The sequence below is a fragment of the Plectropomus leopardus genome, chromosome 12 (genome assembly GCF_026936395.1).
Source record: "Plectropomus leopardus strain MGB_pleo_1.0 chromosome 12, ASM2693639v1, whole genome shotgun sequence".
In the NCBI taxonomy this organism is placed as follows: Eukaryota; Metazoa; Chordata; class Actinopteri; order Perciformes; family Serranidae; genus Plectropomus; species Plectropomus leopardus.
Genome location: NC_142187.1, coordinates 13,213,955 through 13,241,095, shown reverse-complemented (window position 1 = coordinate 13,241,095; position 27,141 = coordinate 13,213,955). Strand labels below are relative to the sequence as shown.

Here is a 27,141-nt window from a genome sequence, read left to right as displayed (position 1 = left end):
TGATCCCTAGTAAATTCTATGAGCCTCAGTTGCATAAATTCTTATATTCTCCTTAGATTTATTTGATTTATTTACATAAATGGGTTTTGTTTATGTTTACTTATACTACCTGCCTACTTATAATTAAAATACATAACAATGACAATAGACCAAATAATTTATTTGAGTGTACAGTGAATTCATTCCAAACCTACAGTTTTACAGCAATAAGACAGCTAATGCTGTCAGGAAAAAAAATATGGAACAGAATCATTTCACACCACAATGGCAAAATATCAACACCTGCTTTGTTTGAGGTTTCGACTCCAGATTTGAAAATCCCAGATCACAAACTTTACGCAGAATGACCTCTTCCACATTTTGCTTAGGTTATATACAGTAAAGTTACCAACCACTTTTATTGAACCTGATGCTGACTGTTATGAAATAAAGGAGCTAGCAGGGCTGGGCAAATAAGTAGCTGCTCCGATAAACTGTCCTCTGTACTGTTTCTGTAAAATCGTCTCAGAATCATTTTCTTGAGGGACCTGAGAGGGAGGGCGTCCTCTTGTAATGTTTGGACGAGCTGTTTCTTCCCCTCGTTTTAAGTTTAGAAGATATAAAAATTTAATTATGAAAGTGTTTGGATTTAAACATTTCAATATATTCAAGTCCTGTTATAATGGGGATATCTGGCAGTTGGTCACAATGGTAACATTTTTCATAGAAGGTACTTTGAGAAAGTTCACAATGAGAAAGGCATACGTGTAGCTAATAAATTAGTGATGGCTGAATTCATTTTTAGTTGCTTCAGTTTTAGGGCCCTTGTATTTGCATGCTGGCTCAATGTCACACTATCATGGCTAACTGGGACACATGTAAGAAAGAGCTAATATTATTAGTAACACCTGCGTTTTTTCTGCAATGACAAGTGGCTTATTTTGGCATAATTCAGCTTTTACTTAGGCCTATTATAAAATGTGCTGAAGACAGAGCAGTTAATCTGGGCTCTGACTCCGCACAATCTGTTGTCTTTCTGTAGTGTGACCTGATGAGAAACCTTTCTTCACACATCTACTGGCACTCACATGTGCGTATTGTTGGGATTTCCCAACTATAAATACAAAGTTATTAGTTTAACTGAAGAATTAACAGACGCACACTCTAGAGTATAAACATGCTGGTTACAGATTATCAACAAATGCAAAGACAATTTTTTGCCTGGCCCTTGACCATTATAGAAACTTTCACAACATTTGACTTATTATGGCATGAAAAGCATGAGTATAATTAAAGGAAAACTTTTTTTCAACTTGGGCCCCATTTTCCATGTTTTGTGTCCAGGTGACTAATGAGGACAACATATTTTTAAATTGGTCAAGTATTGAGTGAGAGCAATGGCAAAACAGATCGCCGTGTATCCACTTGAGGGAAGTTTGCCTCGTCAATGTACGTCCACGAAAAGTGCTTGTTTTTGCCACTGACAGCTCAATTTGTTACCCTACAAAGGAATAAAAAGTTTTTCTGTACCTTTCATTAGTCAGTTTGTCAGTATGAAGTCTTGTTCTAAAATCTAGCAAGAGGTGACTTGGAGTGCAGAAAGCGTAGCTTAATGTTACCTAAAAGATTTTCAATGTCATGGCTGAATATTTAGTGATCATATGGAAGATTTCTCAACGAGACTCCTTGAACAAGACTTGGTCACACTCACAAACAGACTGGATCGAGCATAAGGTAAGGCAAAATGTTTAATTTCTCTGTAGGAATCCTTTCCATTATGTTGTCAGACACAAATGACAACCTGAGCCTATCAGTGGCAAAAATAAGCACTTTTAATGGACGTAAACTGACAGAGCACAATTACCTGAAGGGATTACAACCCAGCCTGCCTTCCCGCTAAGACTGGAGACCTTGTGATCAATACTGGACCAATTTCAAAAATCGTTGTGTCCATTAGTGATACAAAAGCATGGGGAAATTTCTCTTTAATAACAAAAACATATGGCTGCATTCTATTAAAGTGGTCAGGTTTCAGGGCCCTGGTCTCATGCATTATTAATGTTATTAATTACACTTGTGCTTTTCCTGTGACAAAAAGTCAAAATGTTTGCTGTAAAAGATGTCTATTGTGATGTTTTATGAAAATGTGGTGTAAGAAAAAGTCAGTTTTGGTATAAATGTAACACATTTTTTGTTTTCATTACACCACTGATATAAGACATTCAGGAATGAATCTCTGTGTGTATGCCCATGTGTGTGTTTGCTTGCGCTCACTCATCATATAAGGATCTTGACTCATGGAAGTTTGCAAAACTATGCATGTATCAACCTAAACATGCTTACTGGCATAAGCATACGTAACTGGATGCCAAAATGTTAAACCAAGACAGTGACTCATGTACTTCACCTGTAAGTTGCCTACTAAAGCAGAGATGCTTCTGAACATTTGGTTGCCTGTTGCTCTCACATGGCTTTGGGTGTAGTTTTTGCATGGGTTCCTTCAGTATTTACAATATGCATTGAATAATGTGCATGTCTATTGAGGTCTGTGCAGTAAAATCTTATTTATATCTACATACAATACATGCATATATGGGTTAGTTTCAACTGTGAGGGTGTATTACATTCTGCCAAGCACACTGATTAGGCCATGTAATGCCACAGGCAAGGATGAGGCTGCGGCCTGGAAATAGGATCACTGGTTGCCCTAATACATGTCAGCATAGTGACACAGATGAAATGACAAGGATTTAAACATGTACATAGTTGCTGTTCTTGTGTGCAGCACACATGGCAGACACCTGGCTCTGAAAACGCCCAGAAACGACAGTTTTCACCATATATGGGCACTTCAGGGTACTGTATAGCAGCTCAATATGCTGAGCTTCAACAATGTACTAAATGGATGACCTGAATTTCAATATTCTGCACTTTTTACACGCCCACACTGCAAACTCAGACCGCAGTCTATTTAGGCACATGTATGTATGTGCTTAGACACACAAAGACAAAAAGCATCAGTTCTGCCTCCATAATCGACTCCAACACGAATCACCTCTGAGTACAGCGTAAAAGCTTCAAAGAAGTGCTCTGCTCTCACTAACGCTACATTACTGACACTAACCAGAACAGCATCTTCCCACATCATTAAAATATAACATTTAAAAGAGACATTTTAGGAAATACAGTTGTTAGCTTTCTTGTCAAGACTAAGATGAGAAGTTTGATATCACGAATGTTTCTGCACTGAAGCTATAGCCAGTATCATCAACAAAATGCAGCACATTGCACTGTGGGATTGTTCATATAACATAGTTTACATGCCAAACACATTAATTTTTTCCCCAAGTGTTAGTCCCATCCTACTGTACTGTGATTGGTTATAACCATGAGCTCTTTCGCTAAGCTAAGTTAACAGGCTACTGGCTGTAGCTTCAGAGTACAAACATCTAGAGTGGTAGCAATCTTCTCATTTCCTTCTTGGCAGGAAAGCGAATCAGGGTATATACCAAAATATAGAGCTCTATCTTTAAGTTGGCATACAGTGTTATTAATGACAGCATTGTTGTGCTTGAGAATGGGTGTTTGTTTTTTATCACATCATTCACCAGCCTGGCTGAGGTAGTGGTCAGGATGTGCTTAAGGACAGAGATCCACTCAGCTTGTAACGTTCACATCAATAGCACAGCTGTGACTGCGAGCCAGTTCGGCGAATAGACGAGGTAACGCACACAGCTTCTGGACGCAGGCGTGTTTCCTGCCTGCGGTTGTTTGCACCATTGTGTGCATCCACTGAGCTGAGGGCAAACCGACCACTGTAAAACGCCCGCAGATGGGAGATGTGACATCAAGTAAGAGCGGCTCTAACCGACCGTAATAGCCCTCTGACACATCTACTTACAAATATGCTCACTCACACACAAACACACACAAAATATGAGGAAAATCCTTTAGTCACAGAGCGGTGGCACTACTTACACCAAAGTTAAAAATGTGGGCTATATTTCCAGAGACTGGTGATGGAAAATGGGTGCCTGTGTTTCAGTTATTTCAAGAAAATTTCATCATTAATCACTGCCTCATGTATGGATGACAGCACCAAATTACCGCCAGCCAAAATCCAACCTCCCAAACTGCCGTGCTAAGCTGGAACATAAAGCAATTGCTGCAACTTATATTAAGTTAAATGTATTTCTGAAGCTTGCAGCATACCGTGAGTAATGAGTGCTCCTGCTTACTTTTCATGTTAATTATTTGTCACTTTAGATTTCATCCACACCGAAGCACAGACAAAGACAGAAATAAGCTAAATGCCTGGTTTTCATTACAGGCCAAAACTGATTTTTTGAGAATTTTCCCTCACTTTCTCCATCATTACCACACCACATTATTACCATAAATTATTCATAAGCTGGATTTATTTCAATTTATTAAAAATGATTGTGTTCTATCCTATGTTACACACCATGTTTTCTATTGGACTTGATATTGACAAGCTCTACTCAGCCCCTCTCTGTGACAGTGGCTATTGATTAATGGTGAAGAGTGAGCCCCTGCCTCCACTTGGCAGAGAGAATGATGGTCCTACTGCTGTTACATATCTGCACACAGGCTCAGGGGCCTGCCAGCTCTGTATCCTTCCCCAGCAATAAAAGGTCATTTGAGAGGAGATGGTGTGTCCTTTGTGCGTCACAGTTCTGCCTGGAGAAGTGTTTTTTGCTTTGTCTTGTTGTTCGACCTCTCCTCCTGCTCTTTGAATGTACTTTTTCCCTGTTCTGCTCTCTGGGTATTAAAAAGGTTAGGGGTAATTAATTAGCTTCCAACTCAAAAACCTGTACGGCTGCATTATGGTCTACACTCAGGCTTTGTATGGAAGCCAATAAAAGTCATAAATATTTGAATTTGAACAGCCACTGATAACTTGATATTAAAATCTGAATTAATGGTATTGAAATATTGTACTTTGAAAACAATGTGTCTGAATGTATTTGTTTTGAATTCACCTGTATGAAATTAAAATTCTGGAGCTCACCTGGCAGAGAAATTTGCAATTTCTTGATTTGCAATTTCAAAAGCTGAATTTAAATCTATTTTTTTTTTTATCAGTGTTCCCAAGTTTGAATTAAAAAAATTAATTCAAAAACATAGTCAGGTTGCTCAAATTTTCAATCTCAGGTCTAAAAACCCTAGTTGTAACAAGAAAAATCAAATACAAAATCAGTCAAAACTGATTTGGCAAACATTTTGATAGAAAAATAATATCAACCAAAAATTTCAAAAAGAAACAGGATAGGCAATCAAGCCTAAATGTTTCTGTTCAATCAAGAGTACCTAAAAAACATTAACTGGATGAGTTAGATTCCCGTCGTTCTCTCTGATAGTCTCCTTTGGTTTAAATTTTCATTTCAACTTTCTTGGATCACATTACTGACATACTGTGCTCTGATAGGTCAGAAGTTGTTTTGATGAATAAATGCTAGATTTTATTCCAAGTAGCCTGAGTACTGCTATTTCAATACATTTTAGACTTGAATTTTTGGATCTGAAATTAACTAATGAAATTTGACTAATGTTCAATTTGATTTTTTTAATCACTTTGGATTTTTTAGATCTGAATCTAATTTGGGCAACTTGAATCTAGTTTTAAAAGCTATAATTTTTGGTTCAGAATTTATGAACACTGAAAGAAAAACATGAATTTTTCAAATTGCAAATGAAGAAATGCCATACTTTAATTACAAAGAAGTGAATTCGGATAACAAAATTCAGATAGATAATTTTGAAATTTAAAGCAACATGGAATATTTGATTTCCAAATTTTTATTTACATGGCTGTTGAAATTCAAATACTTTCGTCTCTTATTTGCTTCTGTAGCCTTGGTAACTCACAGACATGGCTACACAAATACACACATGCACTGCAACTCTTCCCCACAAGTGAACGGACACATGCATACACACTCACAGCTGGAGATATATTGCATTGTACATTAGTGTATTCCATGTTTGCCCAGACTGGTTCACGATTATGTTAATCCAATAGAGCTGGCTGCAAAAGTGAGATAACGAGATGCTTACTCACACTAAGCTCCAACTCAAAAGCAGGACAATGATATTTCAAACTGAGACAGGGAATCTGTAAACAGGTCTGTGGTATTTTAGCACAAACTATCGTAGAGCATGAAAGGGGCTTTAATTTCCTTTGACTCATTCTGTTCCTCTTATCTCCAGCATGTCTCTCTTTATCCCTCCCATTCTTTTTTTATCCCGTCTAGAGATATTTTCAGCCATAAATCCTATTTTTGCACCTGTCAATTTCTCTGTAGCCATCACTGTTTCTATCTCCATCTTTTTCTTTCTCTCTGTTCTCGAAGGCTTTGACATTTCAAGAAATATGTGTATTTGTTATGTAGCTTAGAGCTGGACGAGGAGATTGATACCACTCTCATGTCTGTATGGTAAATATGAAGCTGCAGACAGATGATTTTCTAACAATAAAGCCTGGAAACAGAGAAAAAATCTGTTACGAGCACCTCTAAAGCTCACCGATTCCCACAATATATTTTGTTTGTTTAATGATTAAAAAAATATGTAAAAACAAAAAAGAAAAAGGTCTAAAAACATATATTAATCCTTTTATTTTTAATTTGTGGGAGCGAGTCCAGACTGAGACAGGCAAAGTTACAGATTGTTGAGCTCACGATATCAGGATGGTTTTTACCAGGCTCGTGTTTAACGACAGCAAAACTCCATCTGTTTTCAAACTCTCACACAACTTGTGCAGTATAATCCCAGTCTCATTTATTCAGTCAGATGCTCAGTACTTCCAAAACAGACAGCCCTCTCAACAAGGAACTGAACTACAAGTGAAACTTATGCTCTCTTCAAAGCCAGACTCCATTAACAAAGGCAGTAACTTTTCATCGTTGAACATGGTAGCTGCTGCGGGCTGTGCTCGACAAACCCTAAAGCCTCGGTCAGAGATAACAAGGTACCACAAAGGCAGTTATCATCTTGCTCTGTCAATCCAGGCTCTCTGCTTCAGGCTCTGTACACGTTCCCATAAAATGAGTCAAATGACGCATCAAGTGCAACAATCGACACACAGAAATGATCAACTGTGGGCCGCCTACATCTGCCTTTGAAGAATATTCTAAAAGTATTACAGTAAAAAGCTACACTGTTACTTCAATTAAGGCGAGAGAGGAATGTTGGCAGAAAATTACTAAATGTGAGTGCACAAGTTAATATAACCTTCATTTCATCACTCTGTTATTTCTAATGTGACAGCTGCACATTCTGCAGCTCTTGAACTTTATACCTGATGCAGTGGGCTTAAACATTTTAATCAAGACCTATAATTATGTCTGTGACTCATCAAAAAATTTCTCATTTTTGGATTTTCTGTTTTTGGAGTTTTCTTCATGAATTTTCTTCATGAATTGGGGTGAGTAATAAATATACAAATGGTCATTTGGAGATGAAGTATTTCTTTGAGCTAAGCTGACCTGCTATCTGCATAAGCTACATATGTACAGAAAAGATAATATCTCATGTTTTTTAATCCATGTATTTAATGAAGTGGAAAAATGTCAACATGTGATTTACAGATGGGTTATACATTATGACTATACTGGACTGGGAGGTGTTGCTAGAGACCAGCAGAGACTGCTCATGGCCATGACACAGTCTGGCACATACCCTCCCAAACTGTGGTTTTAATGTGTGTTTTTTTTGCACAAAGTAAACGTGTTAAATCATGACTTTTAGAGGTGCTGGTAGGTAAATTTCTTTACCGCTTAACAGCCAGCCTAGCTGTCTCCTCTTGTGTCCAGTGTTTACGAAAAGCTAAGCTAACATGCTGCTGGCTCTAGCTTCATATTTAGCATACAAACTTGAGAGTGGTAAAAAATCTACTATTTTAACTCTTCGCAACAAAACAAATCAAGGCATTTCCCCAAACACTGAACTACTATTTCAATTTTTTCTCCCTTTGTCTTTCATTTGGTTACTTGATACGCCGTCTGTTTCGAGTGTCACTTGAATATTGATAGCCTCTTTGAGCCACAAACTTAAGACCTGATTAACGCAATGCACACCACTGTTACCCTTTGGCTCCTCTGTTCACCTTACAACCTCACATGCAATGTTTTCCATGTACACACCCAACACCAGTGCAAAGTCACTGTGCATGCTATAGAATGACCTACAGCGCCTGGAGAGCAGTGGCATTTCCCCACACGTCTCTTGACTTGAACTTCTCACGGTAACTGAACACCATGTTCACTACAGAGCTCTCGACCTTCGACCCCACAGGACTGTGACATTAATGTTTAGGGGTTCAAGCAGTAGTTAAATACTGACCCTGGATCAGTTTACACAGCTCTTCTCTGACACAGCCTACCACTGGCAAGGAGATGACTAACCTGGATGAATCACAAGCATGCAAAGCCATATTCTATTTAGCAGATCCCTTTGAATTCCTCTGGGGGATTTAAAAATGTGAATTAAGGGGATTTGACACTTAAAAGTTGAACACGGTGGAACAACTAAAATATTCACGAGAGCTTGTTAATCCACTTTTCAAAAGGATTTATTAATAGGGCAACTTAGAATAGACTCTGTGGATGCCTACGAGCTGTTCTGTCTTCCAGCTGTGTGTTACATAAAATATAATGAATTCAGCATCTAGGATACTAGAGGGGAGAGAGAGCGGGAGAGGGAGAGGGGAGATAACTTATTCTCCAGCATGACTGCTTTATAATGAGGCCCTCAGTACAGACAGATAAACATGATCTTGAATCTAAACATCTGATGAGTGAATATTTCACAAAAACAGACCTTAAAGGCAAAACAGCCCTGAGGCTACAGTACCAAAGCACCCTCTAGTGACAGGTTTTCAGTCTATGCATGCTTTACAACACAAGCTTTAGTCTGTAACTTCTAAAACACTTTATTAAGGTCAAACATTTTCCAGCTTGACAGCAATTTGACCTCGATATGGTGCAAATAATATAGTCACTGTCTATTACGTTTTTTTTCCCAGAAGGATTTTAAACTAAACCTACAGTCTGAAAGTAGATCACGATTCATGACGTCACGACCACTGATCATACTTTCTATATAAAATATCTAGAACATAATTTATTCCATATCCAATTCCAAGATGATCGACTTGAACTGTATGTACTCCAGTGTTGTATCTGCAACCTCAGGTATAGCACATTTTAGGCACAGCTCATAAAATAATGATAAAATACATTTCCTGTCACTTTTGTCAAGAATTTCGAGGCCCCATCAGGTCTTTGCAGGACCCTAAGTGACCCCGGTGTTGCTCTACCATATGCAAGATGCTGTCTGACAGTCCTTTAATGTCAGCGTGTGTGTTGGGGTGTGCAGTCAAAGCCCTCAGAAGTTCAGTCACGCCCTCCTTCTCCATCATGTTGCTGTAATGTGAAGCTACAGGAACGGAGAGAGACGTGATGAGAACATGAGAGAGGCACAGAGGCTTCAACCACCACTTGAATATTAATACTCGAGAGAAGTCTACAAGAATCTATTTAACATTACATAATGTGGGGATTAATTAAATTTTAATTTTTGATTTTTGGCTTCCAATGACTATGAAAACAAGAAAATCAAAATAAAATTATTATTGTGCCACATTCCATTTTGCAATGAAGCTCTTATTTTGTCATGTGTTACAAATCCAGCCCCCCAACTTTCTCACTAAATTAAGTGACATTTTAGACCCACTTGGTGGCTTTATTTCTAAAAAAAAAAAAAAAAAAGTGACTAGCGACAAATTAAGCCAGCTTGCTTGTTCAGACCATCATGGAAAAAGCAAGAAATATATTTGTATATAGTACTTTATAATTCATCCCCATGTATGCTGCTCAGAGTAATCAAAGTCCTTTAGGCTATTCAACATTTATTTTATTTATCTGTTTTATTTTGTTTTTGTCCAATTTATTTGTAAGTTGAATTGTATTTTAAGTTCAAGAAAATCCACTATTGAAGAGAATTTTTTTAAAGAAACTAGAATTACAACCTCCCGATTGTATGCCTCTGCACACCAGTCAAGTTGCACTTACACTTTACATCCATGTCTGTGAACAGTAAACACGGATCCTGAACACACATTTTTCAACCTGGCAGCAGAGAAGATCACTACAATCAGCACAGTTTCAAGGTGGACACCCAAGATTAGAGTCCCCAGTGTAGTATGGTTTCTGGCATATGACTGATTAATGGCCACAAAAGTGTTTTTGCATAGTGTTTAGCATTGCGATTACACAGTGAAGTTGCCCTTTGACCTTTTGAATATAAAATGTCATCACTTCATCATTTTATCTATTTAGATAGCGTCAACATTCTTGTGGGGACATTCCCTCAAAGTGTTCCTGAGATATTGCATTCAAGAGTGACCTGACCTTTGACCACCAAAATTAAATCAGTTCCTTGTCTAGTCCAAGAGGAGGTTTGTGCCAAATTTGAAGACATTCCCTCTAGGCGTTCTTGAGATATTGTGTTCACGAGAATGGGACAGACAGACAACCCACAAACATAATGCCTCCAGCCACAGCTATCACCGGCAATAAGGCATTAAGAAGATTAAGAAATCCATGTAGTTTCCAAGGTCAGTGAGAAATTGTGTCAAATAATGAGGATCTCAATATTGACGAATATAATCGAGATGATGATTTTTACCATAGTTGAGCAGCCCTAACAGAGGGTGCAATATTTGTGACATGACAACAGATAGCTCAACTCGATTTTGCATCAAAATATTGTGTTGGGCTGCAGCTAATGGTTATTTTCATTACTAATTATTTTGCACATTATTTTCTTACATTATTTTCTTAGCGAAAACTGTCCATCTCAGTCCAAGTTCAACTCAACACCTTCAAATGTCTTGCTCTGTCAGCCAAACAGTCCAAAAGGCCATCAATATTCAGTTTAATATAAAGAGAAAAGCAGGAAAATCTTCATATTTAACAATCTGAAAATAGCTTTTTCTGGCATATTTGCATGTAAAATTATTTCTAATGATTGATCAATTATCAAAATGATTGTCTATTATTTTTCTGTCAGTGTCAAGTCATTGGTTAGTCGACATTGACAGCTCTAGAACTGTACCACACGTAGTTCTGCATGACATCCCAGTACCCCCCCTGTAGTGTGTATGTGTGTCTGTGTCTTACTGTTCTGACTGCAGACCAGATGCATGGCCCAGACTGCCCACAGCTGCACTCCTGAGGGTTGCCAAGTCTCAAGCAGGGGGCAAAACGGACGGAATGACCTGAAGTGAGGACACAAGGAGACATTGGGATTAAAATAACACTTTTGAGCAATTCTAAGCATTTTTATTTTGGCTGTATTTTGTGCTTTAATTAACCAGACAGTCGATTTTCTTTGGCAAAAATGCTATCCAGGGAATGTAACTGACACGCATAAAATTATTTTCAATAGATTTTAAATGCATTCTTGTGATTGTCTGAGTTTTTTCTGTCAGTCCTGGTATTATTCTGCGTGGCACATTCCTATATGAAATCTCGCCAGATATCCAAATAAATGAACCATAACTATATACACTAAGTAAGTAACAACTGGGCAGAATATTGGGACAGTGGTGCTAAATTCTTTTTTCAAGTGTTATGCAACATGTATTTTACATTTCATGTTGACTTTAACAGACAGAATGAGTAAATGCATTAAAAAAAAAAAGCTTTCTTTCCATTTTGTTTACATTTCTCTCACCTGTAAGAGACCATTTCTCTCTCGAGTTGTGTCCATGTCATTATGGATGCATGCTGCAATAAAGAAAGACACTTTGTGAGTTTTACTTCATGTCAAATTCAGACCAGCATCCAAAACTTTTGCCTCTCACACACACACACCAGCTGCTCCAGTATGGTGCTGCGGAGTTCCTCGTCCAACGTCCAGGCCTCTGGTCTGGAGGCAAGCTGTGCCAGAGTCCCTCCTGCAAAGTAACGGACCCCCACCTCCACCTCTGTGTCCTGCAGCAGATTAAGGATGTGTTCCAGCAAGTCCTCCTCCATCAGGTCTGCCTGTAGCACCTCAACTTCTGCTATGTTGTTCTGCCAGAGGGGATACAGGAATTGATTTTGTCAGGATACCAACAAATGGATTTTAATCTTATTGGTCAAAACATCTTAAATATTTGGGGGCAATTCAGATGCTACCTGATGTCAGAACATTAAAGCTGGGGTGGGCAAGAATCTGGAAAAGGCAAATAAAAAAAATTGCAGTACTTGGAAATAAACCCTTTGTCTGCAGCTCTCCCTTCTCGACCCTTAGCCCCTCCCACCAGTCTAGTGTTCTCTCAGACCACTTGAATTACAATATATTTAAAGTTAATTACGGGATTTTTGCCCAGTGATGTCAAAATTAAACTCATGCCACAGCTTTAAGCCTTGAATGTGGGAAAGATTGCAGGAAGAAAATGAGCATAAGCTGTAAACACAGATGGATTGTGAATGGATCCAATCACACAATGTACATTCATGTTAAAACGTTTTGTTTTATTTTTGGAGGATATTGTCATGCAGCTATGATACCCCTTTTTGGTTTAAGCAAACTATAAAAACAAGAATAGGACTGTGGCACATGATCAAAAATCATGTTCTAAACTAACAATGGCAACCACACACGCACACACGCACACACACACACACACACACACACACACACACACACACACACACACACACACACACACACACACACACACACACACACACACACACACACACACACACACACACAACCCACCAGGAGGCCAAGTACTTTCTGCTGAATGGAAGGTTCAGTGTAGTAGGTCTGCAACACAAAAAAACCCAGCATGAGACCATGTTTGTGTGATCCTCTGTGTGGGTGCAGTTCTGTATTAATGTGTCCATCAGTGTATTTTTGGGGCTCTTTTACCTCCAGAACCTCCTCGTACAGCTCCAGGCCCTGGCACTCGATGAAATTGCGAGCTGCGGCGGGCATCTCATCTGTCAGGTTCCACAGAGCGCTCAGGGCGAACTTCAGAGTGGAGTCCACCACTCCATCCATGGCTTTCTGCTGCACAATAGCCAGCAGCTGCTGTGAGACGGAGCGAATGAGTGGAGAAAACATGAGACGAGGGGAATGATAGAGAGGGACGATGAAAGAGCCAAAAAACGGAATAGGGAATATCAACTTTTGGAAATAAATTTGTGGCTTTACAGGAAGCATCCTTTGGCAGTGTTGAATTCAACTGCTGGATACTGTAATTTACATGTGGATAAGTGGCAGCAGACGTACAATAAGTACAAAGTAACTGAAGCATAGAGAGAAGCCTGATTACAGACAAAGAGAGAAACAGAGAGGGGTAATTGAATAATGGAGTAACAGTAAACCGTGAAGGACGAGCACATGGAGCACTGAAGTGACAGCAAGTAAATGAGTATATATACACACTCTTAGCAATAAAGGTGCTAACATTTAGCATTTATGATTCTTTGGCTTATCCCCAGAGGAGAATCATTTTTGATTCTTGGTATAATCTTTGATAAAGGTTCCACCTGGAACCCTTTCATACCACTTTTCCACCAAATTAATCTTGTTCTTGAACTGGTTCCCTTTTAAGATTCTTGAAATCTTGGTGCTATCTAGTGAAACAGCTCACATTTTCACCAGTTTCAGCAAAAACATTGTAATCAAGAATGTATCATCAATAAAGTGTGTTGCACAATGCACAACAGAAGTATAGATGGGTGGCAAAGTGGCAGATCGCATTGATAACCTGCAAGCTTACATTCTGTTATTACTTAATTGCGATGCAATGCGATTAAAGGTTGTACATAACACTATTTGCATAGTACTATACTATATAGGCTGTACTAGGATTTTGAAAGCTAAAGTAATGCTACAAGATATATCTATATTTAAAAATACCACTTGAAAAAAACATAGTTTCACATAGAGAAACATCTTCATATTTGACGGCGAGGATCTTTTTAACACCCATGCTTTCAAAAATCGAAGAACTCTTTCTTCCAAAAAAGGCTCTTTGGATGAAAGTCGTTCTTAAAAGAACCCTTAGTCTTACCAAAAAAACAAAACCGTTTCTTTTTAAAAAGGGTCTGGCTTTGCAGAGTCTAAGTCAAATGTAGTAATGGAGAAAATGATCTGTCTGTCGTCTATCTATTGGAACCCCAAGTCTTAAAAAAAGGGTTACTCAGAAGCAAATGTTTTTGGGCAGACCATCAGCCCTACAGGAAGAACCCGCTTGGAAGCCTTATTTCTAAGAGTGTACAGAGTAGGTAGAGGAAAATACAGCAGGTGAAAGAGACAGAGAGAGAGGAGAGAGAGAACTACAAGTATGCTTATGCATATCTAGTGCTAAGCTGGGGACGTTGTGTAAGTGTGAAACCAAATACCCTGACAGTGTAAATGTACCTTCATTATAAAGACGTCCTTGCCGAGCTGAGCAGTCTCCTCTGTGGACAACTGCAAATAAAACAAAGAGATGAGGGCTTCTTTGAATTCCACATATTTTCCTAAATGTCAAACTAGAACAAATTGTACGTTTAGCGAAAATTAGCTCCATTTATCTGGACTAAATGAAAGCATAAAGCTGGCTGTTGAAATTAGTGTCACAGAGGAGCAGGAGGTGACTGAGGCACGGGGCTCTTAACAGGTGGGACTAACAGGTGCCGTACTATTTTCCTGCAGCAGACTAATGCACAGTAAGCGAGCAGTGTCTTGACCTTGGCTACCAGAATGGAGATGACAGCCACAGCCATCCTCTGAAGGGTCGGATCCTCGTGGCTGCGCAGCCAGTTAATCACCAGCGTGGCTGCTAAATACCTAAACCATGATCACATTATGGATATAAGGGACACAGTATTACAAAAATATACCAGTGATGTACAGAGAAGCCTTTGGGAAAATCTGAGTTCAGGTCTGCAATTTTACATCTGGAGGAACTATTTCTTTTGGCACTTTCATGACAAGACTAAATATATTTTAGTTGGATCACAGTTTTGTTGGAAAAACACTCCAGTGCCACTCTGTGAGTGCACTGATTATCCAGGCTTCTGCGTAATGGTGGGCTCGTACATCATAATATAACTGCAAGGAATTAACTAACTTGTCAAAGGGGACATCCTGAAGGATGTAGTCACTGCAGAGCGCCAGCAGACAGTTCTTTTGCACCTGGAGAGATGGAAACAGTTTATGAATTCAAGAACTACATGGGTGTAGGAAAACATATGAGGTATGATGGAGTACCAAACACAGAGGGGCGAATTCACAAAGAATGGATTGCGGCAGCATGATTTGCGCAAATGTAATGTAAAAGATAATTGATGTAGCCACCATGATGTCACCCATTGGTCTGTGGAGTTCGAAAGCCTTGCGTTCAGCATTTCAGCAGTCACCATCTGCATAATAGTCGTTCAACATGCTCTGGCTCACTTCCCATCAGCATTTGCCCTCTGGAAATCCCCACCACCATCATAAGTGCCATTCCAATTGTCATAAAAACTGAATTTAACTTGGTGAGATGGACCCTCGGAGTGCTGAGGGAGGAAGTGAACAACGATGGACAATTCAGAGGTCTTTATCAACCAAAATGCATTGCAGTTATGCATTTGATGTAAGAAAATCCATCCATGTTAGGGGACAGTAATAAGTTAAACTCTGGTTGCACCACAGATTAAGGAGAAGATGAATACACTGGTAAATAAATTTTAAAAAGTAAAATCTAGTACATTCACTATCTGACATGCTTTTCAGTTTCATGCTTTTTCTAATATATCTTAAGGGTCGGTATGTGTAGGCTTACATGTGTATAGATTTACTCATCTGTTGGCATATTAAAAAATCTAATTTCTTGATATTTTACTGAAACCTGTCATACAAAATTGCAAATCATATTTTCGTGTATTGTTGTCCTGTTAAGCTTGTGCGATATCTGCATTCCATACATTATCTGTAAATTTGTGGAAAAAAAGCTGTTTTGCAAGATGTTATAAACTTAAAATAATAGTTCTAACAAACATGATAGAGATAACTATCAGAAATGATTAAATCAGAAACTGATGCAGCGTATTACCAACTGACTGCTGGTGTATTGCAATTATCTAACTTCAGCTCACAGAAAGGAGTCTGCAGGTGTTTACTTAATTTATTTATATGTATTTAATGATTTGTAAAAAAGCAGTGCTTATCCTGCAAACGGTGGTCAATCTGTGACAGTTGGGCTGAAAGTGAACCAGGTCAGGTGAGTTTCATTTCAGTCCCCCATCTGCTTTCCTTGGCTCTCCATGTGACCTTCATGTGACTTCAGCTGTTACGTAGTACCAAAGGCTGTGAAGAAGTGAAGGAAGGAGAGTGGAACTACTAATGAAACGCAGCATTGGTTTTTGGGAGCGGTTGGAGCTTGATTGCACATCATTCAGAAACCACTATCTGCCCCGTCTAAGGTTCAATTCTCAAAAAAAGATATTGCCCTGATTATATTATAGTGCAAACACACAAATAAATGTATGCAGCTAAGTGCAGTTTCCCCTTTTTTGCATTTGATTGCAATTATCCAAGTGGCATTGTATAAATGTTGCCTTTGCGCTCGAAGGCAGCAGGAGCATAGTAGGCAGAAGAAAATCAGAGAGAAGAGGAAAACAGATTTTCACACTGCGAGCTGTAGGTCCTAACCAACGAGGTTCAGAGGCATTCATCAAAACGTCAGTGAAGGAATGTAAACTTAACAGAGAAAAAAAACATATTTGGAATTTAATATCCGAGTTTGTCAGTGCCTTTGGGTTACTATCAACTCTTTTCTGATGCAAGTAATTTCACTGTAACTGCATGTGGCTATTACCAACGATGTTTGTGATTAGAACTGTTTTTGAAATTAGGTTCATTTGCATAGAAAGGGGCAAGTTTTGCCCCAAATGTATGCATATCATCTCATTTAAATTTGAGCAAAACTGAGACCCTTTGCCAGGCAGCACATTTAGGGATGCATATCACCCTTTGCAATTGTTTCTTTTTTCTTATTTTGTAGTTTTAGCACACACAAAATCTGCACAATCCTTTTGTGATTTCGCCCCTACAAGTTAAGAATTACAAATATAGTTTAAAAGCGGCAGAATGGGAGTTGTTACCGAATGCAACAATTATTAGTTCAGAATCTGATAAATGACATGTCAGCTGGTAGCAGCCGGGCCAGTCTGTGCCACATTTTGCCATTGTGCAACTGCATCATATCATTATGAATCTGTAACCTGAAACACTGAGCGTGTCAGCTGACCTGTTGGTGGTTGGGGAAGGTCTTCATTGAGAACAGCAGCTGGCTGACAGTGGAGCTGAGCAGGCTGACAGGCATGGCCTCTGCCAGGTCCGAAGTGGTCAGATTGAACACGCACGCTGTGGCCACCAGGTGGACGTGCAGGGAGGTGGGGTGGCTCTGCATCGCACTCAGTACCAGCTACACTTAACAAAGAAGTGTGTGTCATAAAAACATGAGCCTCAGAATAAGAAACAGTTTGAGTTTGTGACTGATGTCATGTTGTGAACTATTATCAGGAGAGGAAAGTGATGGGACAGGGCATCTCCCACACATAATTACTGTGTAACCCTCCAAACTACTCACCAAGACAGCTGTATTGTACTATTTATCTGTAAGGCTCTACTAGAAACTGCCTCTTTACCTCCTCTTCAACATCAAGACTAAATACAGTAATTATAACGTCAGGTCAGATGACATTTCATCTTAAGCTGTACAGTTTGTTCAAACAGAGCTCCAAAAATGGTTTGAAATGCTAAGCTCCTTACAAAGGGAATGAATTACAAACAATTTAAAATATCTCATTGACATTATGTTTAAGTATTATGAATGCTACTTGAACTTGTTTCCTGTACTGTGGAAATAATATCTACCATGTGTGAAAGTTGTGTCTTGTTGTGAAGTTCTGTGTTTTTCTGTGCTCATCCTGTAAATGTTTATCATGTTGGACAGGAAATCTTGTTCTTAGTAAGTCTTCCTGTTCAAATAAAGGATTAACTAGAAAACTTTAACTAAAGCATCTCATCTGGCAGATGATAAGTGGAGATACTGTGCAACACTAGAGTAAAACATCCTAAAAAATATTATTCAGTTAACCATAGAAATGCTACTTACCATTATTATTATACTAAAGTATAAAAGTATAAGTCTTGTTTCTAACAACATATTATTTTTGTTTTGGCCAGCACTCCTGTCTGTATTAAAATTAGATTTTAAAAAAGTCATAGGGGACAGGAAACACAATCATATAGCTTTAACAATCGGTTAACTCTTTGAAACCTGGACTGACATCAGTTTTCTTGTGCTGCATTCAGACAGCTTTCATAAGGTATTTGACCCTTTAAACCTGAGGAAATTTGTATAATTTCTTTTTCAAGATTGGAAAAAATGACCAACTCAGAGAATTATATCACACAATACATTAGTTTTATGAAGGAGGGGATGATTATTAGAACATTATCCCCTCCAAAAAACGAAAATGTCCAAAAAACTATATTATAGATTTGCTTTTGGTTTTTACTTGTTTCTACTTATTGTCAGGTCATTTCCTAGAAACGTGTTTACTTTTTTTTTTTGCTCATTTTTGGGCCACGTCTTTTTAAATTGCGCATTGCATTCTTCCCATATTTTTTGAAAGAAATTGAACCAATCTGCTCATGTTTTACAGGGTTAACAAAACTTAATTGGAAGAGAAATACGAGGTGAAGAGTAAAATTGTTACCCAAACTGTATTTTTTTAAGATCAATCACAGTTTAAAAACTGATGTCCATGTCCTTCTACTAAAAGATGTATTTTTCTTCTGTTCATATCCCCAGTCTACCAAAAAACCCCATTGTAAGAAATATTATTGTACATTTTACATCCAGTCATGCTGAGTCAGCCAATGAAAATTAGCCCACAAGCTAACAAATAACAAATTAAAGATGCTAACTAGACTTACCACTATAATACATCTGCTAGATGTCGATTTTAGTGGAGAACAGGTTTTCAGGGGCTTTTTTGTTGTTGTTTTTTTTACTTTTTATGAGGGGAAAATGTTGAACAAAATATTAATCAGAAAAGTATTTTTTTAGGGCCTATTAGTGACATTTTAGGTGTGCTTGCCTTTAGTTTTAAGTGGCTTAGATGGTCTGTTCTAAACTTTTAGACTGTTTACAACCTTTACTTGAAGGTAGTTGAAGGTTGTTTTAAAGAATAATTTTCAGTGTCAGATATTGCAACCACCAATAAAAATGTGTTGTAATAAATGAAATGATTCTTTAGAGAGTCACGCACAATGCAAACCATTGTACCTTAAGCATATCCGCTTGTGGTTTGTCAGTATCAGTGGTTAGATTGTAGAGATGGATGAGGGCCTCTCGCATGAAACACTCGCGGTCTCCGTACCTTCTCAGTACCTCACACACCTGGTTCTCATTAGCCTCTCCAGTTACCTGAAAATACACAGCACATCAGCATCATCAGGGAGACAGGAAAAGCAGTGGGCATTTTCAGTACATATACAAAAAGAGCCTCAAGTCAAAGGCAAATGAGAAACTTATGTGAGAGTTGAGCTCAAGTGTCTACCCATAACATTCTCTGACATCTTACAGACGATAGAATGACATCAACTCTGTGCCTGATGCTAGAACTAGCTACTTACTTTGAGGTTTTTATGTGAAGACAGGACGTCGCAGGAGCTAGCCCCGGTGGCGAGCAGGCCCAGGAAGACCAGTCCACCTCTGGCCTCCACAAACGCTCTGACTGCTGCTTCAGAGATTCTCTTCCGTCCAGAGATATCGAGAGAAACGAGGGAAGGGAGGACCTGTGGACTCCCCTCCAGAATCTGCCGCACCGTCTCATCCCCGTCTCTCCCGTCACTGTCATCCACAGCAAAATGGTCCTCGGAAAAGTCTAGATGCCTGAGAGCATTCAGCTGACCGAGGACAAAGAGCAACCTGGCAGAGGACATGTCCAGCTGCCGCAGCCTGTGGACAGTCAAAGATCTCAGCGTGGTTTTGCAGTCAAGCAGTGCAGTAAGTTTTGAAACAGCGCTGCAGGAGATGTCCAGGCTCTCCAGCCGAGGGAGAGCACAGATATCCTCAAGTACAGCATCAGTCAGGTCTGTGTTGGCAAGGTTGAGCGTCCTCAAGCCCTGCAGGGAGCTAAAGCCAACACGGGTCCCTCCATCTTCCCCCAGAGTGTCCCAGTCCACATTAAGCCCAGTAAGGGACAACCTCTGCAGGCTGGATCTGCACTCTGGGTTGGAGGCCAGGCCTGAGACGATGTTAGCCACAGTGAGACCACCAGAGACCCAGGAGGCATCTAGTTCCTGGAGCCGGTGAGGGCAGAGGGCCAGGCGGAAAGCTTGCGCAGACACTGGACAGCAGCGGATGGAGGCTCGACGCAGGCGGAGCTCTTTGCAGTTTCGGAAAATCCCAACACTTGTGTCATTCAGAATCCCTTGTGGGAAGAAGGAGACAGAGATGCTGTTGGAAAAAGTCAGCCACATTTATGTTTATGTAATGGACTTAATTTCCCATAATTTCAGCCTGGCATACAATACTGTGAATTGATAAATCATATGATGATGAGGTAATGCCACTCTGACACTGTGATTATATTGTGATCATACAGGAAGTTGTGTGCCTGAAGAAATATAACTAACTTAAGTTCACATTTGTTTTGGGGTGAGTTTGTTTGTCCCTTTTCTTTAATTTGCCACAGAACTTCTATCACTTGATAGCGCATGTTATTGGATTTTCTGCTGATATCCTATATGCCAAAAAATAACATACCATGCATCAATACTTAGTAGCTGCAGCTTCCCTCAGTCTTAAGCCCCTTCAATACTTAGAAAACACGAATTTGTCCCTCAAGTAAATGACTAGAAAGCAACTCAGAGTTGTAACAATAATAATAAACATAATTTTACACTGCCTGTTCAGGTTGGGAATGTCACACAGTTATTCCACCTTGCCATTCTCTATAAAAGGTAAAATTGCAGAATGGGGGGACTGAGTTGTCTTGCCTATAAGCCACTAGTGGAGAAAGTAACAGCGCGGAATCAACATCTGTGTAAAAATTACAGTTTACAGAAAGGGATGAGTGTGACGTTTGACATCATGTGTGCAATCCACCACTGAGAGAATTAAAAAGCAGCTATTGGCAGTTAGCAGCTAACTCAAAGAAAACGAACAGTGCACGAAAATGTCTGCAAATTGGGGAGAAAGCGGGGTCCAGGAGCTACTAACCTCCCGAGCAGAGGACGTGATCAACCACCAATTATAACAGTGATGGTAAATGATTGTTATTGCCGTGTTATGTTATTATTATTATTTAGAAAGTGCTGCCAACACTTATGTAACATGTCACTCTAGAGGCTGACGCTGTTGTGTTACACATCACGGCTGTTACGCCTCTTTTGCTTTTGGAGTGCCGGCATGCCGTCTGTCTAAAATAACACAAAGGAGCAGCATTATGCTGCATTTGTTTGGTTCAGTACATAAAAGTAAAGGGCAGTTAATGGTTGGCCTCGATTGCTGCCCAATCAAGGGATCTCTGTGTATAAAGGACTCATGTCTCCAGTAAAGGAGGTGGTGGTAGCTTGAAACCTCAAAAGCAACAGCTGCAATCTGCCATAAAGCACAAAAAAGATGAGGCAACTACAGCTGAAGCAGGAACTGCAATGCCATTTCCACCAGAAATTAACACAAAAAAGGCACAAATTCCTGCTTTGAAACCCATCAGGCTGCAGAAGATGTTATGTCTGATGCTCCAAATTTCTTAGGGGAGGAACCCATGCATAATATGTGTCCCCCATATGTTGAAACAAACCAACACCCTAGCTCTCAGTTGTTGACATTGATGTTGTTGGAGCCGTTTCTGTCCTCCTGACCTACCTTTAGTTACCATCTTACGCAGTAGCTGGTCTGCTATCTCCTGTGGGAAGACTGGGGCCCAGCTGAGGCACAGGGAGCCGTCTGCTCGTCTGCTGCACAGAGCGTCCAGGCTGCGGCAAACCTCAACCAAGCAGAGGTCGCTCAGGGCCTGGGGGCCCTCGCCATCCTGCAACATATGAGCAGGTAATCACAGGAGTCATACTACCAGGTCATAAATTACACATCAAAGTGTAGGTATAAGCACAGCTGCAGTCATCTTTAAGGGTCCTTTCACCCAAAATAACAGTCCAGGGTGTAGAATTTAGTGGGATTTAAGTCTTCTTCAGTGTATAATCACCTGAAAATGAGAATTGTTTTATCTTTACCTTAGAATACCTCCCGGTAAACACATCCTTAACATCTGGATCAGAAATAATGTGAGCACACATTAACTGATCAGATGAAGAAGGTGGGCACACATTCACAGGGGTGTTGGGGAGGCAGGCCATTTGCAACAAACCAAACTTCATAGAGAAAACACTGATTTGTAACATGAGGCGTTACAAATACGTGTTTTTACCCGTTTTAATCACCTGGTCCATTTGTTTTGTAGAATAAGAGGCCTCTGCAGATAATGCGGCTGCCAGAAAAAAACCTCCTTAACAATAAACACACTGGACGCCACTAAATCCCCCTAAACCTTACACACTGGGCCTTTAGGTGATATATTAAAATAGTTTCTGGGTGAGTTAAAACTCAATATGATTAAGGTGAAAATCATAATCTGTGTTGTTTTAATTTATTTGTTTGTCCAAATACATTTGCGAGGGATATCTATGCCCTGACAGTTGTCTCTCAGGCTTCCTCCTTGGGGGCTCAACAGACCCACAGTGACACAGGATCTCTAATGCTGCAGGAGTCTAATTTTATCCTCAACAGATGAAGCACTGCACACAAGTAAAGCCCGTTTAAATCACCTAATCCAGCCGGTCCCTGTAGGGCACAGTGGACAAAAGCAATGTGTGATACGGCGCGGAGTGAATGCTAAGCGTTTGTTACTGACACAAAGTTCACGACAGCAAAACATTTTAGAGAGGGGGTCAAACTCACCATGGCTGAAAAGTTAACAGTCGACAGGAAACTAAAATGCGCGAATAAATAAATAATGATATGGAGTTGCTCAGCAACACTTAAGATTAAAAGAAATCATCATCTGACTCAATGTTTCCCCTTAAAACTAAAGTAAAGTTGTGAAATCTTCTGTTTTGTTTGCAGTCGCTGCAGCTGACCGTCGAGGACCGACTGTCACTACCTGACCGCCTCCTATTGGTCCGTATGCGTGACGTCACCGGGCACATTAGCTTGTTTATCCTCTCACTAAAGATTCATTATCACCAGAAGTGGAAGAAATACCCAGATCTTTTACTTAAGTAATAGTAATACTACAGTGTAGAAATAGGCAACTTTGTTACGATTAAAAGTTTTGCATTCAAAAACCTTACCCTAGTAAAAGTACACGCCTATTAACATCAAAATATATACAAAATGTATATACTGCATACAGAATAGCCAATTTCAGAATAATGCATGTTATATTTATATGATTCTAATTATTGATGCAACAACATATTCAGCACTAATGATGCTGATGCTTAAGGTGAAGCTCATTTTACTTGGTTGTTTAATAATAGATCATAATTTATTAGTTGATTTATATTTTTGTTTTAATAATCTGAATGTGCAAAGTTACTTATGTCAGCTAAATATGATGGAGTAAAAAGAACAATATTTCACTCTGAGACGTAGTTGAGTAAAAGTATTAACAAGTACAAAATGGAAACACTCATGTACAACACAAATACATCAAGGTTTCATATCCTTCCTGTCCAGCAAAAACAATGTAGTCTGTCTCCAAATTTGATTATTTTTTTATTTGAATTCTTCTGATAAACTTAAGGATTAAGGGTTTAGAGAAATCCTCTTCTTCCTCTTCTTAAATTAAATAAACTACTGGAAATCCTCTTGGATCAGCTAGAAAATGCATCGTCACAAAGTCTCAAAAACGGGGCTATTTTTCTGACACCATAAAAAGTTGAATTTTTAGAGATGGTTCTCACAGGGCTGATAATATGCACATACTTTTACTTAGGTAATGGTTTGAATGCAGGACTTAACTTGTCATGGAGTTTGTACAGGGTATGATATTATTTATTTTATTTGAGTAAAGGAGGTAATCACTTCTTTCACCTCGGCAAACAGGTAGCGGTTCTGTTTAGGATTAAAGCAGTGGACCTACAACATCTGTGAAGATGAAGGTGGTAATAAACTCATTTTGCCACAAGGAGGGGCTCAGAGAGAGAGAGAGAGAGAGAGAGAGAGATACATTAACAGCTAGTGTTAGTTATATTGAAATGTGAAGTTTCAATACTACATAATTAATTACTAAATACAAAGACCCAAAGTCCAATACGTACATGCAAAAAAAAGGAAAAAATCAGCAGGGATGTATAGAGACTTTTTAAGGAAAGGGGGATCAAAAGTGGGGCACCTCATCTTTGTACACTTATATGTGGTGGAGAAGTATCTTGCCTTTGTGAAATATCCATCTAATGTGACATTTGGGCAGAGATAAAGCATAGTCCTGTTATAATGAGGTTTTAAAAGACACACAATCAGCACAAATTTGTCCACTATGAGAAGGCAAAGTCCCTTCCCTTCTGGTGGACCACCATGGGACAAATACGTATGGTAGTTAGTGGTGAGAGACAAATAAAGAATGGTTTTGATCAGTTTGAATCATGCCATGCCATTACACCTGTAGTTTGTCAGTTTAAAAGATGATTTAGCAAGTCAAGAAAGTAATCGTTTGCCATAAGATTTTAGTATAAGACTGTAAAAATACTTAATTAGAAAGACTACTAAGTACATATTGGCAGAAATTGAATAAAACACAATAACATATAATATATGTTTTCTTTAGTGTATAATTACCTGCAAATAAGAATTGTTGTATTTTTGTATACTAAGAATGAGCCATTTTTATCTAGGGTTAGCTGTCCTCCAAGTAGACCACCATGTTTCTACAGTGGCCCAGAACCGACAAACTAAACTCTGGCTCTAGATATGGCCATGGCCTTATTTTTTTTCACTTACATCACTTTACTCAGTGTTTTTACCAGTTTAAATCACTGTGAGTAATTGAGCTCCAGGTAAAAACCTCCTGAACAATAAACACTGAAGGAATCCTGAGTTGATGCATGCTACAATGAAGACGTTTCAGCAGGTTGCAATCTTTCTCACAGCTAGATACCACTAAATCCTACACACTGCTCCTTTGAAGGTGCTGTATGTAACTCTGGAGTCATATCCCAGTCGTCAAATACCGACACTTTATTATGAATTAGCATACATCCAGCACTTTTACGTGACATCATAACTTTCTTTCTCACTGAGGCTACAATACCTGTGTGTTTCGTATCAGTATGTACTCACATGAGCAACAAGTCTTGCTTGTTGTTTTACTTCACAGCTGATAAGAAGACCTGGAGTCACTGGATAAAACCCATCAGGTAAGATGCTTGTGCTTGTATTGGTGATGTGTATCATGCTAGACAAGAGCTGTAGCCAGTTCATTGAGCAGTTTCACACAAAACTAAATGGCACTACTATAAACAGTAACTTTCTTGACTTGCAAAATTATTTTTCTAAGTGACAAAGATCATATGTGTAGCTCATACTGAATAATTGATGAATAATTATTCATCTCAATATATCATATATGTCACCATATATTTTTCCCATAATAAGGTCCCATGGGGACACCGAAAGAGGAGGGACTTTGCCTCTCTATTCTCTTGTGTGTGCATAAATTGTAAGAAGTTTCACCGAAGAGAGATTTTGCTTTCGTATCCCTCTCATCCCCTTGGAACCCTCAGATTTATCTTGGGATTCCTGGATGGGCCAGACCCCCAGGTTGGGGAAAAATGATCTAGACTTCCAAGAGTGGGTAAAGGAGGTGCAGATACAGATAATGATTTTCAGGCATGGTTCGAATTAGCTTAAAATGTATTTTTTAGCTTCTTTCAGTACCAGCCTCCCCCAAACATATGTTCCTCTATATATAATTTATTTAAATTGGTCAACCTCTATTATATACAACCGACCACCAGTGAGACCCTCAATCACGCAAAACATATGTTCTCATACATGTACAGGTCAGATGCAAGCACCCACACACACATACACTCCTACATTATGAATGTCCTGCATTGATTGCTCATGAGCAAATCTGTCCACCCACACGCCAAAGTATGTCTCCCCACGCAGAGAATCCCCATGCATCAAAGCCTGTGCTTCCTCCTCAATCCCAAACATTTAGCTGAGGGGCGTTCTTTTTTTGTCTGCAAAGCCCTCTGCTTATTGTCCTCATAACCAAATAAACACAGCTGCCAATAGCTCTTGGATTGCCACAAGAGACATCCCATATACGGTGCAAACACAAGAGAAATGCTCACATCCAAAAACAGACCTCTCTATTTAATATGCCAAAGCTACTGGATGGTCCAGAATCACTCAGTCATTAGATTAGAGCTGATGGGAAACAGCTTTTGGTGGAGTAAGTAGACTATGAGAAATTGAATGAAGCTGACAGATGTGTGTGCGAAAGGAAGAAAAAGTGAGTTCATGTACGACTTCTGCAAGTCTGACAGACAAATTTCATGCGTGGGAGACAATATAACATTGTAAACAAGACCTTCTGAGAATTACATGATGACAGCTTGACTGATTTTCAGTGCCTTCACCACTCCTGCTGACTCAAAGCCAATCTGATTCATCCACTGTAAAAATCTAACAAGTTGACCCCACTTAAAATGATCCTAGACACCGATTGCCTTTAAAAAGTCAAGTAAATATAACCAATAATCTTAATTCATGTTTACTTTATACCTAATTGTTTTTTACTAAAAATGTATCTGTATTCACATAATTTTGTGTTATTGCAACAGAAAAATGACAATTGAAATCACCTTGTTAATCTGACTTAACTTGATCATCACAAAGAGGATTTTGCCAATGATGAAGTAAGGAGATCTGCAAGTTCTGTTTTTTTAACATGTTTAAGAAAATACAAATATGACCAGCTAGTTTTCAACCAGCAAAATACAGATATAAACTTGGTTTACTGAAGTGGCTCAAACTTAGACAGATTAATTTGATTAAACTTGTCATTTTTAAGATGC

The 27,141-nt window shown here is 39.1% G+C and overlaps 1 protein-coding gene across 3 annotated transcripts; it reads right to left on the bottom strand.

The window, feature by feature from the left end:
• Nucleotides 1-8,556: 8,556 nt before the first annotated feature.
• LOC121951555 (protein zyg-11 homolog) lies at nucleotides 8,557-23,210 on the bottom strand. Of its 3 annotated transcripts, XM_042497922.2 has the most exons (14): nucleotides 23,012-23,210; nucleotides 21,923-22,088; nucleotides 19,684-20,483; nucleotides 19,334-19,474; nucleotides 17,285-17,461; nucleotides 15,122-15,186; nucleotides 14,739-14,838; nucleotides 14,428-14,478; nucleotides 12,928-13,089; nucleotides 12,775-12,822; nucleotides 11,880-12,080; nucleotides 11,740-11,792; nucleotides 11,184-11,281; nucleotides 8,557-9,438 (listed from the first exon to the last, which is right to left on the bottom strand). In XM_042497922.2, exons 1-14 carry the CDS (start codon nucleotides 23,012-23,014, stop codon nucleotides 9,257-9,259), a joined length of 2,247 nt encoding a protein of 748 aa, XP_042353856.2. In that variant the 5' UTR covers nucleotides 23,015-23,210; the 3' UTR covers nucleotides 8,557-9,256. The 3 variants fall into 3 exon arrangements, with proteins under 3 accessions (XP_042353856.2, XP_087941280.1, XP_087941281.1); XM_088085154.1 differs by lacking the exon at nucleotides 23,012-23,210 and having other exon boundaries at nucleotides 21,923-22,097; XM_088085155.1 differs by lacking the exons at nucleotides 8,557-9,438; nucleotides 23,012-23,210 and adding an exon at nucleotides 10,091-10,130 and having other exon boundaries at nucleotides 21,923-22,097.
• Between the last annotated feature and the right edge of the window lie 3,931 nt (nucleotides 23,211-27,141).

What these genes read in the sequence shown, in the direction of transcription:
- LOC121951555 (XM_088085154.1), bottom strand. Translation starts at nt 22,097, where the DNA reads ATGTTGCAGGATGGCGAGGGCCCCCAGGCCCTGAGCGACCTCTGCTTG. An exon ending in CAGGATGTCCCCTTTGACAA is followed by an intron (nt 14,839 to 15,121) that starts GTTAGTTAATTC and finishes ATCATGGTTTAG; the next exon opens with GTATTTAGCAGCCACGCTGG. An exon ending in AGAGAAATGGTCTCTTACAG is followed by an intron (nt 11,282 to 11,739) that starts GTGAGAGAAATG and finishes TCCTCACTTCAG; the next exon opens with GTCATTCCGTCCGTTTTGCC.